A 16961-nucleotide genomic window follows, 5' to 3' on the forward strand; every position below is an offset into this window, starting at 1 on the left:
TCTGTATGCACCGTTTTATTAGGTCTCCTTTGCTTTATTAGTTTCAATTGCTTTGGGGGCATTCTTAACCCCCAACGGAATTATGATAAATTCGATATTCCCCCTCACATTTTTTTACAGTGGACATGTAACATTCTTCTTCATAAGGTTCAATTTTTCTGAAGGATAGAGTAATTTATATCAAAGGAATCTTAAAACTATAGTAATTTAATACTTACCGACATCTCTTGAGAAAGAGAGAGAAGAGAAAGCCCTTGTAAAACTTCTGTGAAAGATTTTCCTTTGATCTTTTATTTCCTTGAATTCGTTATTTCCATCCCGTGTCTCCCATAGAATTTTATTCCAATACAACATCTTTTTATATTTAGTATCTTCTTGATTTTCCTACCATGCTTCTCTCTACCAAATCCAGGTATAAACATTGAAATCTGATGTTTCTCTTTTGAACCCAAATCTGTATTAAAAATACTTCTTGTGGATTGTGCTATATCTGCATCTACTTGCACATAATTAATCAAAGCATGATAAACACATAATAATATAAACACCCTTTAATGGAGGACATAATGGAAATAAATGTGGAATTTGTCCTCCCTCCTCCATGAAATCGTGTACAAGACTACGTCTACTGAAGGATTCAGTTCTTCCCATTGTTCCCGTGATGGGAGTCCGAGAGGAGAGCATATTTACACCCCGGGGCACTGTGCCACAGCCAAATGAATCTTAATTTATCAGAAATGTCTTAATTTATCAAGCAGAAGGGCGAGACTTTTCCATGAAAGGTGAGAACGTGGGACTTACGTGCCACACTTCTATGGCAGGCTGATCCTCTGAGAGGTGACTTTTGAAAGGTAAATACCTTAGGAAAGGTGAAATATGATGTAAGATCTAGAAGTAGATTTCGTTCAACTGTTTGAATACAGCTTAACAATGGAGTTGCTACAAAACTTGCAGCCAAGGTTGGTTCCGATGCATCGATCTCTGGGTTTCCTGTCCAACACACTTCAGCTGGTCCACTCTGCTTATAAACGGATGTTCCCTCGTCGATATTCAACTCCGTTATCACAACTGGGTTTTCAAACACAAGAATGGCTTCTTCTCTTTTCGTTTTCCCCCGTCTTTTTCTTCCTCCCCCCTAGCTCAGCTCACTCCTCCCTTTACTCGGCCTCTTTTCGGTCCCCATGAGAACCACAGGGTTCCAGTAGCGCCTCCAAGTCTGCCCGTTTCCAATCCGCCAAATATTCAGTCTCTGAACCCGCTTCCTCAGAAGCTTGTCTGGGCTCACAGCAGCAGCTGCAGGGGGAACCTAGGAGGAGCCGGCGGGGCAAAGCCTTGAGGAAACCCTCGCTTGAGAAGAAACTGTCAAAAATCTCAAGAGGTTTTTCTTTGCCTGCAAGGGAGCCAGATTTTCAGAATTCCATTTCCGATTGGGTAACGTTTGGATCCGTTTCGACAGGGTACAGGAATTCCTGTGTCTGAAAACAGAATTTTTGTTTTCGGAATTGGTCTCGGAATAGGGCTTTTGGGAGCCTCTGCACACCAAGGCTCCTGTTGTTCACGGCTGCCTCTGCGTGCTACCTTCCAGAAACTGCACTGCTAGGTGCGGAATAAGAACTTCACTCCACACAGAAGTAACTAGAAGCCACAAAAATATTGCCCACCAAATCCAAATGTTAAATCTCTCCAATGTAACTTTCCTCCAAACGTCTATAGTCCCTCCTCTGGCAGGAGGGTAAATGTGACAGAGAAGTTGGAGTGGAAAGGGGCAGGGGAATTCCTGACTGTTTCGTGTCCTCTCTTGCTTTTGGACGTCGAGGTTGCATTTCCCCTGGAATTCCTTCTCCCTTTCCCATTTGCCAGTTCCTACTTGTCCTTTGGATCCCAGTTCAGACCTTACCCACTACCTCTTCCCCGAAGCTTTTGCTGACTCCTCAAGACTGGTTTAGAAACTCCTGGAATACACCCAGGGTCCCTGAAGTTATTTCAATCCTATTAATAGTCCTTATTACATGTTGTATTATAACTACCTCTTGTATGAATCTTACATTTGCACACTCAGGGCTCAGTCCTTAAATACCACGTATATGCAAATGTCTTTCCACCTTGGACTGCTCCTTCAAACTCCAAATTCACACATACAGCTGCCTTCTCGACAAGTATTTTATATTTAACATTGCCAAAGACTGAATTCCTAATCTTTCCCCCAAACTTTCCCCTCCCCAATCTCCCCACATCTCAGTAAACAACTACTCCATCTGTGCAGTTATCTGTGAATCTTTGCTTTTGCTGAGATCTTACATTTCATCTATCAGCTCCACCTTCAAAATATATCCACAATTCAACCAGCTTTTACTATTTATTTTGCTATCATACTAAAAGGCCTATCAATCTCTCACCTAATTTTAAAGAAATTTTTATTTTATATTAGAGTATAGTTGATTTACAATGTCTTAGTTTCAGGTATACAGCAAAGTGGTTCAGTTATACATATACATATATCTATTCTTCTTTCAGATTATTTTCCCATATAGGTTATTACAGAGTACTGAGTAGAGATCCCTGTGCTATACAGTAGGCCCTTGTTGATTATTTATTTTATATATAATAGCGTGTATATGGTAATCCCAACCTCCTCCCCTCTCCTTTATTTCCTTTGACACAAATTTACATTCATTTTTGTTTCCTTTCTGCAAAACGATTTTAAAGGCATTTTACTGATTGAGCACGTCAGGTTTTATGTAAAGTTGCTCTTGTTGTGAATAAACAGGGAGTTCTTTACTCTGGAATTTTGCTTCTGTCTTTTCCTCCAGGCCAGTTCTACCTGGCCACAAGACACAATCTGAGGTGAAGTCCAAACAGTCCTTATTTCATTGAAGAAAGAACGGAGTTTTAGCCTGCCCTGTGACCAATAGTGGTTGTGATCACAGCTGGCTAGTGGGAACATTTTCAGTATGTAGATCCTCAGGCGTTTCTCTGATCCATCACCTCAATTTTTGTAATAGACCCGTCACTGATCCCCTGGTTTTTATTAACCTTGCCCCTTTCCTGTCTATTCTACACACAGAAGTAGTGCAAAATTCCCCAAGGGTTTGAAATTCTCCAAGAGTTTCCCTCCTGTTCAGTAAAACCAACATGCTTCTTGTGGCCTGTAAGAGCCCTCCCCTCCTCCCCTCCACCGTCCTCTGTAGTTCCTTGCTCTTCCTCAGACAAGTCAGACATACTCCTGCCTCAGTCCTTAGCATAGGCTGCTTCCTGTGCCTGGAAACACCCTTTCCCAAATACGTGCCTAACTCATTTCCTCATATCCTTCAGGTCTGCTCAGATATCACTCTCTCAGTGCAGGCTTACCTGTTCAACATATTTAAAATTACAAGACATTAAAAAAGAAAAAGAAAATCCCTATTATGTTTTTGCTATATTTTTTCATTCATACTTATCACTATCTACTGCACTATACATTTTACTTATTCATTGGTCTGCATTTCCCATTACAATGCGAACTCCATGAGGATAGAGTTTTGCCCATTTTGTTCACAGGTTTAGTCCCAGTATCTCGAGAAGTACATGTTAAATAGCAGCTACTCATTAACAATTTGTTGAATACATGTTGAATGAATGGTCTACCAGGGTACAATAAATGAGTTTTTCCACAGGTGGATATACAAGCAAATTTCAAGAGTTCAACCTTGAAAGGGGACAGAAATGGTCTGTTCATAGGTAAAGGTTCTGAATTCCATTCATATAGCTCCCTGTTGTGGGTGTGTGTACAAACCTGACTGAGTTGCTAACCGTGGGTCTTCTGTTTAATTATGTGACCCACCATTGCTAGTCAGTGCTTGTGCAAGGACTTAAAGCTTGACCCTGCAGTTAGGACTAAGCACCTAAGACTTCTAATCCCATCTGGAGAGCTGCAGATGTTGATCTGTGTAATCAGTAGTTGTTCCACTTTCCAGACCTTCAACTGTCCAGGAATAAACCCTGACTCCTGAGCTACTGGAGCTAAGGCTGGATGAAGATAATACATGAGGCTCCGAGGGAGTGGGAATCTGTTCTAAAGAGGACACATTTTCCTATAGGGCTTCTGAATAGTGCTTTTAAGAAATTTTATTTATTTGGTTGTTTTGTACTTTGAAAAGGTAACACACTCATAGAGTTCAAAAATGTATAAATTGTTATACAGTTAAAAGTTTCCTTCCCATCCCTGTTACTCACCTACCTGGTTGTTTCTCTCTTCTCCATCATCCATAGGTTTCTACTATTATTAATTTGTTACTTAACCTTCTGGAGTTTCTTTATCCATTTGCATGTAAATATATAGATTCATATGTTCTGGGTCTTGCTTTTAGTACCTCACAATATATTTTGGAAATCTTTACACATTGATGACATAGAAAGCTTCCTTGTTTGTCTTTGCTTAGTTTTACATTTTGTTGCAAAATACAGAGAAGTAAATAAAACCTTATTTCTACAACTTAACAATTAATTATAAACTGAACACCCATTTAACCATTACTCAGGAGCAAAAAAAAAAAAAAGAGCATTGCTGCACTCCAGAAGCCCTCAGTATGTCCCTTCCACTCACCCTGCCTTCCACACTCTTCTTATCCCCCCCAAAATCCTGACTTTTATTGTAATCATTTTTTACATTCTTAATACATTTTACCATCTACACATACACCCCTAAACAATGTATCATAATTTTGTGGTTTTTAAATTTATATAAGTATAATCATACTAAATGTTTCCTTTGTGTCTTCTTTTCACAAAATTATGCTTGTAAGATTCATCCATATATTTGTGTGTAGCTCTGATCTGTTCATTGTCAATTGTTGAATAGTTTTCAACATTATGTATCCAATTTACTGTAAAGGTTCATTCAGGTTGTTTCCAGTTCTTGGCTATACAAACAATACTACTATGAACATTCTTATACGAATCTCCTTGCGCACATATTTCCTTTGTGTATTTCTAGGATAATAGGGTATGTATATCTTCAACTTAGTAGATAGAGTGTCTCTTTTGTAAGTGTCTCTTACAAAAAGGTAACTTCTATAATCCAAAACCACACTCTTTGTTGTTCAGACTGTTCCAGGTTTGGTCATTGGGAGCTCTTTCCCTGTTAGAAAGAGACAGTTGGCGAAACTGTTTCTTTCTTAGTGTTGATATTAATGCATTTTTTCCACAGGTCATATAAAAAATCTTGTTTCATCTTTCGCAGAACTAGTTAAGACCCAAGTGTGGAAGTATAGAAAGTGTGGATGGTTTCCCAGGGTTTTTTTGGACGAAAGTAATCCAATAGGGTCAGTTTCTTTGCAAGAATCAGTTACCCAGTGGAAAAATAATATGCCCAAAGCGGCTCTATTTCCCTTGCTGGGTCACTCCCTGCTAACCTTTCGCCCTGCAGATGGAAGTCAAAACAGGACCGCAACCTTGGGGGACATCAAAGGCGTGTGTTCAAATTTTTTAAAGTTCTCAGCGAGAGGTTTGTCTTCCACACATTAATTGTGATATCGCGGTGAACCTAAAACTGGCAGAACTCTCGTCTGTGTATAAATGTAAGAAAGTGATCTCACTGTGTACAGCTTGGCCCGCACGGGGATCGAATCCGCGACTTTGGTATTATTAGCGCCATGCTCTAATCAACTGAGCTAACCGGCCGCTGGATAGCTGTGTTGTTTCTCCTTAGATAATTAAATGAAAACGAAATAAAACGGTTTCTTCAAATTCTTCTGGGGGTGGGGAAAAGGGAACATAAAGAACCAAAACAACCCAAAATTAACATTAAAAAAATCACATTCTTCCTAGTTCACTCTCCCCTATCGCGGAGTTAGGAAAAAGAGAAAAACTTAACATTTGGCCTGAATGAACTCTACTTCTTGGGGGCCCCTCTCAAACTGACAGTTCTGACCCCAAGCGATCAGAGCCCCGGAGTGAGGTGTCCTTCCTCCTACCCAGGGAAGACTGGGGGTCAACGAGAAGATGCTCCAAGCCAGATTTGGCGGAGGGCAGGCAGATCACGAAACTGACCACGGAGCGGCCACGGAGCAGGGCTCCGACGACTCGGCCCCTGCGCGCGCCTCTTGCGGATATACTGCGCTCCTGGAGACCCTTTCGGACAGATCCCAGGACATAAGACCTGCGAACTTGCACTCTCTTGCCGCCGGCCTCGGCCTCGGAGTGATCCTGAAATGCCTTCCGCCCCGCGCACTGTGTGGTTGGCCCTGACCCGGAGCAGAACTACGCCCCCAGAATCAGGGGCCTTTATCTGGACCGGAAGAGAAACATCTAGATCTGAGAAGGGTGGCAGCGTCGAGACTCAAATTGAGCAACTTCAGAGGAAAGAGGCAGAAACACCTGCACCTGTCAGGTGCGGAGCAGCCCCAGCTTTTTTCACTGGCCGATGGGCCTCCAGAGAAAACCCTCAAAGGCTGAGGTAATCAATATTCTGGAATACCTGAGAGCTAGCCCTGGCACCACAGACACATTGGTAGGGAAGCTCTGAGAATACTTAAGGGAAGGTAGCCCAGCACCAAACCCAAACCCATTCGAATAATACATGGAGAAGAAGTTTGCAAAGGAGAATGAAAGAAGTTGCATCCAGCAAAGTAGGAGGAAAAACAAAATTATGTGAAGAGTTGAGGGTTGACCTCATTCTTTCATTTCTCAATAGGTACTGAGTACCCACAATGTGTCAGACCATGGTGCACATGCTAAATATATAAAGGGAGACACTGAAGCTAGACCTCAGCATGAGGGCCTGTGGTTAAAGAGCAGTAAATGGTACAGGGTAGCACCCGGTGAGCTGGGATTAATCCTCAGAAGAAGAAAAAAAAAAAGTTACTCCTCAGGGTTTGGAGTCAAGAAAGGCAGGGAGTGACTTCCTCACAGAATGGGCTTTATGGCTTCTGTTACCATCCCAGCCCCCAAACCCTTGTCCTGACTTGTCTTTACTACTTCTCCACTTCCCAGCTTCGCAGAGGCACTCAGTAGCCCTGACTTGCTAATTCCTGCTCCTGGTGTCTGTGGCTCTGAGTGCTGAACAGGGCACTGTTGGCAGTGCTAAAGCAGGCTAAGCGGGACCCTTAGTACTGGGGTCGGACCCCTTGGTACTGGGCCCAACCTCTTAGAACTTGGGGGTGTCCCCATCAAGAAGGTTTGACCAGAACCCTAAATCCCTAGGGCTGGAAGCTGGAAATGCCCGAGAGTGACATTTAATTATGGAAAAAGATGGTGAGTGAAAAAGATGGAAAACTGAAAGACAGACAGACAAAGATTAAGTGACAGGAAGAGAAATAGAGACAGTGGGGAAGAGCACAAGGGACAGAAACAGAGCCTGAGGGAGAGAGATATTGAGAAGATAACGAAGGAGAGATGGAAAGTCTGAAGAGAGGGAAATAGAGGCAGAGAGAGAGTGAGAGAGAAAGTGACTAAAGGGACACAGGGACCAGAATGAGAGACAGGAGTAGAGTGGTGGAGATAACTAAGGACCGAGCAAGCAAGAGAGGAGAGTAGAGGAGATGCTGACTGGGAGACAGGGACAGAGACACAGACACAGAGAAATAAACAGAAACAGACTAAGACACAGAGAGAGACAGAAAGAAAGATATCCAGAGAAACAGGAGGAGGTTGAGAGACAATTAGAGACAGAGACAAGTTAGACAGGAAGAGACTGAGGGAGGAGGGCACAGTGAGACAAACAGTGAGAAGCAGAGACAGGTCAGGGTCTGAGGTCCAGAGAGAGACATGAAGCAAGGTGCCCAGTCCAGGAGCTGAGCAGAATTTGAGACAGAAGCTGATTTGCAGGGGGAGGAGATGAGCATAAAGAGCCATATTTCTTTGACATTTAAAATAACAACATTCGGGCTTCCCTGGTGGCTCAGTGGTTGGGAGTCCGCCTGCCGATGCGGGGGACACGGGTTTGTATCCCGGTCCGGGAGGATCCCACATGCCGCCGAGCGGCTGGGCCCGTGAGCCATGGCCGCTGAGCCTGCGCGTCTGGAGCCTGTGCTCCGCAACGGGAGAGGCCACAACAGCGAGAGGCCCGTATACCGCAAAAAAAAAAAAAAAAAAAAAAAATAACAACATTCACGATGAGAAGAATCACTTATATTCACATAACTCTTTGTAACAAAGCACTTTTAGTTGGGAGTGAGGACATTTGCAGACACAAGTCAGTTTTATGCAGAACAGGTGCTAAATCCGAATTCCTGGGAATTTCCTCTTTCAAAACAAGCTTTCTCTTGTCCAATAAGTGTATACATCCAGGACTGAGGTGGCCACATGGGGAATGGTGAGGATGTGGGGCTCAGACCCCACCCCTAACCTGGCTCTTCTTTGCCGGATCAAGCCAGGTCTGCAGCTGCTGGAAGATGTTCTGTGGCGAGGTGGAGAGAATTTGGACAGTCAGACTGCAGCACTAGTAGAGAGCAGGAACATGCAAATTAGTATGCAATGACAGTGCAAATCACCCAGAGCTTTTTCTCGATTACCTGGCGTGCTAGGCGGAGGCTGGGGGAGTCTGAGGGTCTCTCAGGTGCCATGTCCAAGCAATGAGAAGCATTAGGGATGAGAAGGGCTGATTCTGAGGGTCCCAAAGGCTGTGTTATACTTAGCACATGCCAGGGGTCTATATCCCCTGGAAAGAAAGGAGAGAATGGTGTGTTGAGCTGGGGCCAGGTAGACACTAAGGAGTCAGGTTCTGATAGCATGCTCACCATTAACAAACAGCACTTGGGTGGCCCCTGGGGTCTGGCCACCATAGTAGGAGTTTGTCTGGGACACAGCCTGGGCTATGGATGAGGCTGAAAACCCGAACACCTGCTCACATAGCTCTAGTTGGGAGGGCAGAGCTGGGAGCTGGGAGAAAGGGCATCCAGGGACCTCACAGGTGACATCTGTGGAGAGAGGTATCCATAAGTGTGGAGTACATAGCCAGCCCCCTACCTCTTTAATAATCGTTTACAGAGCTCTCCCTACTGATGATCAAGACAGCTCCAGAGCCTCCTTTCAATAAGTTCATGGTTCCTGTCAGAGACATACTCAGCCCCAGACAGTGATGGCCCAGAATGATCAGGGCTGTTATGGACAAAGGCTTGGGGTAGGGGTGGGGCCGTCTCAGAGGGAGCACAGTGGGCTCAGGGACGGCATCCTGCAAGGGATAAGACCTTAAGGAATTAGCCGGAGTGAGGCAAACAAAGAAAGAAAAGAGGAAACCGCATGTGCGAAGGTCTAGAGGTGAGAAAGAGACTGCAGTGCTGAAAGCACAAATTGGACCCCTGCTTAATATCCATAGCTCCTCTGTGCTTTCAGGGTAAATCTAACTTCTCAGCCTCACATTAATTCATTCCTTCCTTCACAATTTATTTGAGCACCTACCATGTAGTCAGATATATGTTGAACAATATATTGGGAACATAGTGACAACAAAACAGCCCCAGGCCTTGCTGTCACAGAACTCACAGTCCAGAGGGGAGATAGGCAATAAAGAATGTATGGTAAGACTGTGGAAAGTGCTAAGGAGAAGAACAAGGAGCTAATGGGGTGGGGCGCAGGGAGGCAGACTTATCTTGAGAGATCTGCCTCCCTTCCTGAGGAGGGGACATCTTGTGTTGAGACTTGAAAACGAGTAAACTGTGTGAAGAGGGGAAGATAAGTAATCCAAGAAAATGCCTGAGGATTAGGAAGATTGGTGTATCTGCCGGGTGGGGGTGTGGGGGTGTGGGGGTGTGGGTGTCAAAATATGCAAAGCCCTGTGAGGAAGTTGCATTGTATGGGTGAAAGGAAGTCCTAGAGACCAGAGAAGAGGCTGGGTCAGGGATCCAGGCAGGAGAGCATGGGGGTCCCTACCAGGACAGCAGAGGTGGGAAGAGAAAGGGGTTGGGTGAACTGCAGAGTTGTCCAGGATAAAGAGTGGGCAAGACTCAGTGATTGACAAGCTATGGGGATGATGGGAAGGAGGCACGCAAATCACTGTTAGGGTTTCTAGCCTGGTAACTGGAGAGGGTAGGACCATTCCTGGGACAGGCACACAGATAAAGAGCAGATTGAAGGGACGATCACTCATGTTGAGGGCTAAGTGTGTGAGTGAGAAGGTACGTGAGGGCCAAGCACACACGCACACTCTAGTACGGCTGTTCACCCCACAGCCCACACCTGCAGGTTAAACGAGGCCCAGCAGTCCGGCTAGTTGTCCTATGGAAATGAAAACGAATCCAGACTACCTGTTAGATGGCTTGTCTGGGCATAGCACAGAATGTATGTTTTGGGGGTGAGGGTTAGGCCAGTCACTCACAGTAGCCAAACTCGGTACAGGTCTGGTACAACCACTGCCGGTCGCCAACGCCGGCCACTTGGGTTTCTGTGACCTTCAGCTGTGCCACTGTCTCTGCTCGAGAAAAGCTTAAACACTTCTGACCCAGGCTGTGTGTGACAACCTAGGGGACAATATACATATACACATACATACATACATACATTCCTCCCTTCCCCCCATCAAGCCAGGGCTGGAGCCATAGATCCCTACAAGTCAAAAGTCAGAAGTCAGAAGAGTGAGTCCTTGAGTTCTCCTGGGATTCAGTCGTCAGAGGTGGTGGGGACCTCGGTCCCTGTAGGTTAGAGATTAAGGTACTAGATGACCAAGAACATCTTACCTGTGAGATCTTGGGCATGTGAGAATATCTTAGATCTCGGTTTCCTCAGCTGTGCCTACCTCGAACTATTGTGAGAATTCAATGAAATAATAAATGTGAAGCATACTGCACAGTACTTGGTGCAGAAAACGCTGGAAAAGTGACAGCTGGATTGTAGCTGTGGATTCCGAGGCTGGGAGCCCGGTCTCTAGAACTGTGTCCCCAGGGCTACCGTTTTTCATTCTATAAATACTAATTGAGAGCTTGCTGTGTGCTAGACGCTGTTGCAGCCTCCAGGAAGAGGCCAGAACAAGGTGGGCAAGTTAGATAGTAAGCATAGTCGTTAACATTTGCATACGGTGTGCCAGGCTCCCTGTTGAGTGTTTTCCATGCCCCTACTTCATTTCACCTCCGAGGTCCCTATGAGATGTCATACCCATTTTACAGATGAGGAAACTAAGGTGCAGAAGGTTTTACGCTTGACGAAGATCACACAGCGGAGGTGGAGCAGGAACCCTTGTCTGCCGACGCCTGGCGGTGCTCAAGGGTGCTCACCTGCACTGCCCGACGAAGCCCGCAGTAGGGCGCAGGGCTGCTGCAGTGGTCCCGGTCCCCGAGGAGGAGCCCGCAGAGCTGTCGCACACTTAGCGGCGCTCCCGCTTGCCCGTCGTACTGCACTGCCCCTCCCACGAGTGCCTGCAGCGCCCCCAGCAGCTCTGCCTGGTCCGCAGCGCGCCCCAGGGACCCACATGCGCCCAGCTCCTCTCGCAGCGCTGCCTGAGCCGAGCGGCCCGCGCGCAGCCGTCGCTCCACCTCCGCAAAGGCTGCGGACGCAGCAGCCCGGCACTGTTGGGAACGAGAGGCAGCGTTGGCGAAGACTGGGACCCGGGCCCCGGCCTTTCCCTTTCCACGACCTGCATCCTCCCTGGGCTCCCCACTTTCCCGGCGCCAGATTCATCCCGGGGGCTGTTGAACGCCACTCAGACCCGAAGCCCCGCCCTCTTCCGGCTCCCCCTCCGGGTCGTCCCCCAGGCCCCGCCCCACAGTGGAACAGCCTCCTGATAGGGTCTTCTGTCCCCAGGCCCCGCCTCCGTATCAGCCCCGCCCCTGTTGGGTCTCCTCCCTTCTTGGTACCCGGACCTATCTTCAGCTCCCACCTTCTTCCCAAATCCACCCACCTCTCGGGGCTCCCAAGTCCCTCAGACCCCGACACCTTGCAAGCTTCAACCTTTTCTTTTGGCCCCCATCCTCAAGGCCTCTTCTCTCTCCCTATCCCCCTTGGCCTGGGCCCCACATCCTACCTCCAGGGATCCGCCAATCGCAGTGTTCATTAGGCTTCTAGACACCACCTAAAGTCCGACCGCGGGAGAGTATCAGGTGACTCGGACCGCTGAGGCCCTCCTCCCCACCCGGACCCACCGCCCGCCATCCTTACGTCATTATACTCGGAGAAATCCAGTATGGCCCGCACCGGAGCGGAAGAGGCGACGGAGGCGAAAATGAGATGGGGAAACTGAGGGAGGAGAAGTTGTCAGCCTGGGGGCTTAGGGACTGGGATCCCATATCTTCCCGCCCCTGTGTCACTCACTTGCTGTGTGATCTTAGGCAAGTCCCTACCTTCTATACACGGGACTCCCCTGAAGGCAGATTGTAGGAAGCTCTTCTGGGCGGAAAGGAGAGTGTGGGAGGAGGGAATGTGGTGGGCAGTATTCTGTTATCTGAGTTGGGGACCCCGGAGTCCAAGTTCCCTCCCCCCAGTCCTCCCAGAGGAGTCCCGGGACCTTCAGCCTGGCCCAGGCAGCCAGGGAGCCGGCATAGGAGCCTCCGAAGCAGAGCCAGGGGCTGGAGAAGGAGACGTTGAAGAGGCGGGAGAGTGCGAGGCGGGCAGAGACCACATCGGCCAGCCTAGGGTCAGAGGGGAGGCTGGGTCAGTCTCCAACACCGGGAATTCCTGAAGATTCCCCCATTGTATAGGCGGGAATGGAGAATGGAGGGAATCTGGCCAGAAGCTAGGGCTCTTTTCTCATGAGGTATTTCTGAGGACTCCGCATGCCCACAAACTCATTTCTTCATGAGTGCCTAGGTCAGGGGAGACCCATCTGGAAAGCCTCCACCATTCTCTTCCAGACTAGGTGGGAGAGGGAAAACCTCCAAGGCAGTTTGGGTGAAAATCTAGCCTGTAGGAGAGATCAGAGAGTTAACTGGGGAGCCAGAGCCAATCAGACCTTGTGGCCATTGCAAAGCTTTTGTCTTTACTCTGAGTGTGATGAGAGATATGTGAAGGATTTGAGCCGGGAGAGAGGTGATCTGGTTTATGCTATAATGAGCACTCTGCTTCATCTGGAGAGTAGACTGGAGGGATCAAGGGCAGAAACAAGGAGACCAGTGAGGAGGCTCTGTCATCCAGGTAAGAGATGCTGGTGGTCTGGACCAACAGGCCATAGTGAGACCGCAAAACGTAAGAATACAGTGGAAGGGGGGGTTGGGGGAAAGGGAAGGAGAGAGACCCAGAGATGGGGAAAGAAAGAACAGGACACTGAAAGACAGAGATAAAAACATGGGACCAGAGACTCAGAGGTCAACTTCAGGCAGTGGAGGAGAGAGACACAGATGCAGAGATGCCAAAACACAGACATCTTCAGTCCCATGACCCCAAACACTTTCCCTACCCCTACTCACGCATGGCGGCTGGACAAGAAGCGGAGCTGGGCCACATCGAGCCCCTCAGCGGGTATACTCAGGCCATAAAATCTATGTTCCAGACCTATCACCAGGGCCCCCCAGACTGGGGCCAGGGTTGCAGGGTGCCCTGTGAAGAGTCCAGAGGGTGTGTGTGTGAAGTGGGTGTTAACTCCTGCAACTCTCAGACCTCATAGCACTGCAATATGCAACTCCCCTTCCTGGCCTCCACCAGCTACTCATCTATGTCTTTCCTCACCCTTGCATCTTACCTCTCATCACTGAACCAGGCCCAAGGCTGCCTTCGCCCCCCAGATGCAGGAATACAGGCCCATCCTGGCTGGTCCAATGTTGGTCATTTACCCAATACCGCTAAGAGGTAGGATGGGGAAGAAGAAATGGGATTGTGAGAGTTCTGACCTGTTCTTTATTCCCTGTTCGCTCCAGTCTCTCTCCCTAATGGATCTCTGTATACCTATAGTATCTGAAATAGGCTTGTTTATTTACGTGTTCATTTCTCTCCTCTTTGTCTCCTCATCTAGAATGTAAGATCTACAAGAGCGGATATTTTTGTCAGCTTTTTCACTCTTATATCCCCAGGGTCAAGAATAGTGGCTAGCACTTGGTAGGCACTTGCAATATATTGAAATAATAATTGTAGAATAAGTAATGAATGCAGATGGATTTAGGAATAGGGCCTACGTGAGATGACCTCTGGAGACTGTGGATAGAGTAGGTGTGAAAAATGGTAAATCTGTTCATTCATTCAGTAGATACCTTCAAGTGCCTATTGTTAGCCAGGTCTGGTTCCAAAGATGGTCCAGATTTTTGCTCCATACTGAGACTTGGTGGTGGGTTTAGTGTGTAATCTGAAGGATGCGGGGGCGGTGTTGAGGGGCAGTGAGGGAGTGAGAGTGAATGACAGGGAAAAGGAAAGACTGAAGGACAGGACCTGAGGGACAAAAACAAGTGGGAGGCTGAAGAAAAGAAGGGGAGATTAGGGGGTAGAGGGCAAATCCAAAAAACAGAGGGGCTAGACTAAAGGGCCATAAGGGATTCTGACAGCAGGAATCGGATAAGACTGAGGGGGAGAGGGATGGGGAGACAGAGGTGTAGAGATAGGAACGGAAAGCAGAGAACAAGGGGCAGGGTAGGGAGACTAAGGAGGGGGGCAGGGGACACAGTGGTCTCCCCCTCTCCGGGCCTCACCTGCAGGAAGGATCGTCTGTCGGAGGCATTGAAGGGGTCCAGTGGTTGTTCCAGCCACCCCTGTTTTGGGAGGGCCACACTTCCTGGGTCCAGGCTCAGGCCCAGGCCAGAGCTCTCCTGAAACCGCTGAATGTGCTCACCCAGGCGCCTAAGGAGGGAAGCTGTGGGACGTGGAGGGGAAAGAGTCAGGCCAGGCCCCCTTAGGACCCCCTGCCTGACACTCAGGATCCTCCTACCTGGAGCTGAGGACCCCAAGAGGGAAACCAGGAGCAGAGGGCCCAGCCACGGGACAGGCCCAATGGCCATGGTGTCCAGTCCTCTGTGCAAGGGCTCTAGGTGCTGTGTTCTCCCCGCTCACTCAAGACTTCATCTAACGTTCCCAGGGCTGGCCTTTAAATTTATAGTCTTTGATCAGGAGCTCAGGTTTCTTTCCAGACTCCTGTCCTGGGACTGGTCAAGCTTCTGTTGGAACCACTAAAGCGAGGCAGGGACGCCAGAGTCTGTATATAGAGACCTGCTGGTGTGGCCCCCCCTGGATATCCAATTACTTCTCTCTCTGCTCCCGATTTTCTCCTCTCTTGCCCCCTGATCTCCCTCCCCTCTGGCCCTCAGTCTCCCTGCCTGTGCCTCAGTCTCTTCTTTCCTTCAGTCACCACCTCTTTCTACCTCAGGACCCCCTCTTCCTCTCTCTGCCCTCAGCACACTTTCAGTCCCCCTCAGTTGCCCCAACACTCAGTCTGTCCCTCTCTTTGTTTCTCGCTTCTCTTTCAGTCTTCTCTCTATTTCAGTCTCTCTCTCGTTTAGCCTCGCCATGTCTATTTTCCCGTGTCCCCCTTTTTCTGCCCCTCATCAACCCCCCCACCAACCATCTGACCCACAATCTCACCACGTTCCTTAGAGTCCTTAGAACACTTTGAGTATCTCAGACTTACTCCTGCTGTTCTCACTGTGGATTCCTCTTTCTCCGTAAACCCTCATGTCGTGCTCCCTCACCTCAGCCAGATCTCTATTCAAAGGTCAGATAGGTCTTCCATGGTCAGACAAATTGTCAAACCTGTAGGTCTCCTTTATTCTTTACTCGTCTTCATAGCAACATAGCAACATCACTATCAGAAGTATACATATTTTATTTATTTATGTGGTTCATCATCTGTCTCCCAGACTAGAAAGTAAGCTCCATGGGGCTATGGATTTTCATCTCTTTTGTCCATTGCTAAATATTGGGTCCTTACTACGGTGTACATAGTGGGCAATCAATAAATGTTTGTTGAGTGAATGACTAATCCATCAACTAATGTTGCTGGTTCTACTCTAAAAATTTATCCAGAATCCAACAACTTCTCCCCACCTCCAGCTCTCTCACTTTCTTCTAGCCACCATCATCTCTGACTTGGACTATCAACAAGCCTCTTAGCTTTATCTCTATCTTCAAAACGGACATATTTTACTTCTGGACAATGCACCTTTTTCAATGGTTAAAGCAGATGTACAAGGTATGTTTGATGGGTCACAAGACAGGCTGTTCTAGTCAGCATAAAGTTCACACCAAATCATGTATAAGTCACAATGACTTCCCCATATTGCAATATGTGAGGTGGCAACCTTGTCTGGGTTTGGTTTCAGGGTAATGCTTGCCTGGTAAAATGTGTTTGGAAGAGCCTCCCCCTCTTCTACTTTTTGGATGAGTTTGAGAAGGACTGGTCTTAATTCTTCTTTGAATGTTTGGTAGAATTTACCAGTGAAGCCTAGACATTTGTTTGTTGGGAGGTTTTTGGTTACTGATTCAATCTCCTTGTTAGTAATAGGACTGTTCAGATTTTCTGTTTCATCACGATTCAGTGTCGGTAGGTTGTATATTTCTAAGAATCTATTTCTTCTAGGTTGTCCAATTTGTGGACGTATCATTTAGTTCTACGTGGACACAAGAATGTGAAACCTGTTATTTTATGTGAAAAGCAACACGACTAGTGGCCGGTTAGCTCAGTCGGTTAGAGCGTGGTGCTAATAACGCCAAGGTCGCGGGTTCGATCCCCGTACTGGCCAGTACGTGTTTTTGGCTCTTCAGTTACTAAATAATCTTCCTGCAGGCACTTATCAAATTAAATAATCTTCCTAAAGGCACCTATCAAATTGGAAATAACCTCGCAGACATAAAATTGGGATTAAATGTTGACTTAATTTGTTCTTCAGCAATGTCACCTACCTTCCTTGTCACCCCACCTGCTTTCCCCGCCCCCGCCCCTCCCCCCCCAGCAAACATAGTCTCAGCAATAAAATTGGGATTAAATGTTGACTTAATTTGTTCTTCAGCAATGGCACCTACCTTCCTTGTCACCCCACCTGCTTTCCCCGCCCCCGCCTCTCCCCCCCCAGCAAACATAGTCTCAGCAAGAAGTGAAATTTAGATGTTTCAGGTTTGACAAAGGTGCATTTTCATCACTCAAT

General features: G+C 47.4%; 1 protein-coding gene and 1 non-coding gene across 2 annotated transcripts; one reads left to right on the top strand and one right to left on the bottom strand.

Moving 5' to 3' along the window:
- Nucleotides 1-8094: 8094 nt before the first annotated feature.
- On the bottom strand, nt 8095-14886 carry PRSS16 (serine protease 16). Its single transcript, XM_065885126.1, has 12 exons — nt 14753-14886; nt 14517-14677; nt 13580-13679; nt 13308-13437; nt 12410-12533; nt 12064-12141; nt 11930-11977; nt 11184-11474; nt 10292-10433; nt 8715-8894; nt 8490-8635; nt 8095-8374 (listed from the first exon to the last, which is right to left on the bottom strand). The coding sequence occupies exons 1-12, from the start codon at nt 14820-14822 to the stop codon at nt 8306-8308; spliced, it is 1539 nt and encodes a 512-aa protein (XP_065741198.1). The 5' UTR covers nt 14823-14886; the 3' UTR covers nt 8095-8305.
- A 1599-nt stretch (nt 14887-16485) lies between these two features.
- On the top strand, nt 16486-16559 carry TRNAI-AAU (transfer RNA isoleucine (anticodon AAU)). The gene has a single exon. It is a non-coding gene; the product is annotated as a tRNA-Ile (tRNA).
- The last annotated feature ends 402 nt before the right edge of the window (nt 16560-16961 follow it).

Source organism: Phocoena phocoena, chromosome 10 (genome assembly GCF_963924675.1).
Source record: "Phocoena phocoena chromosome 10, mPhoPho1.1, whole genome shotgun sequence".
Taxonomy (NCBI): Eukaryota; Metazoa; Chordata; class Mammalia; order Artiodactyla; family Phocoenidae; genus Phocoena; species Phocoena phocoena.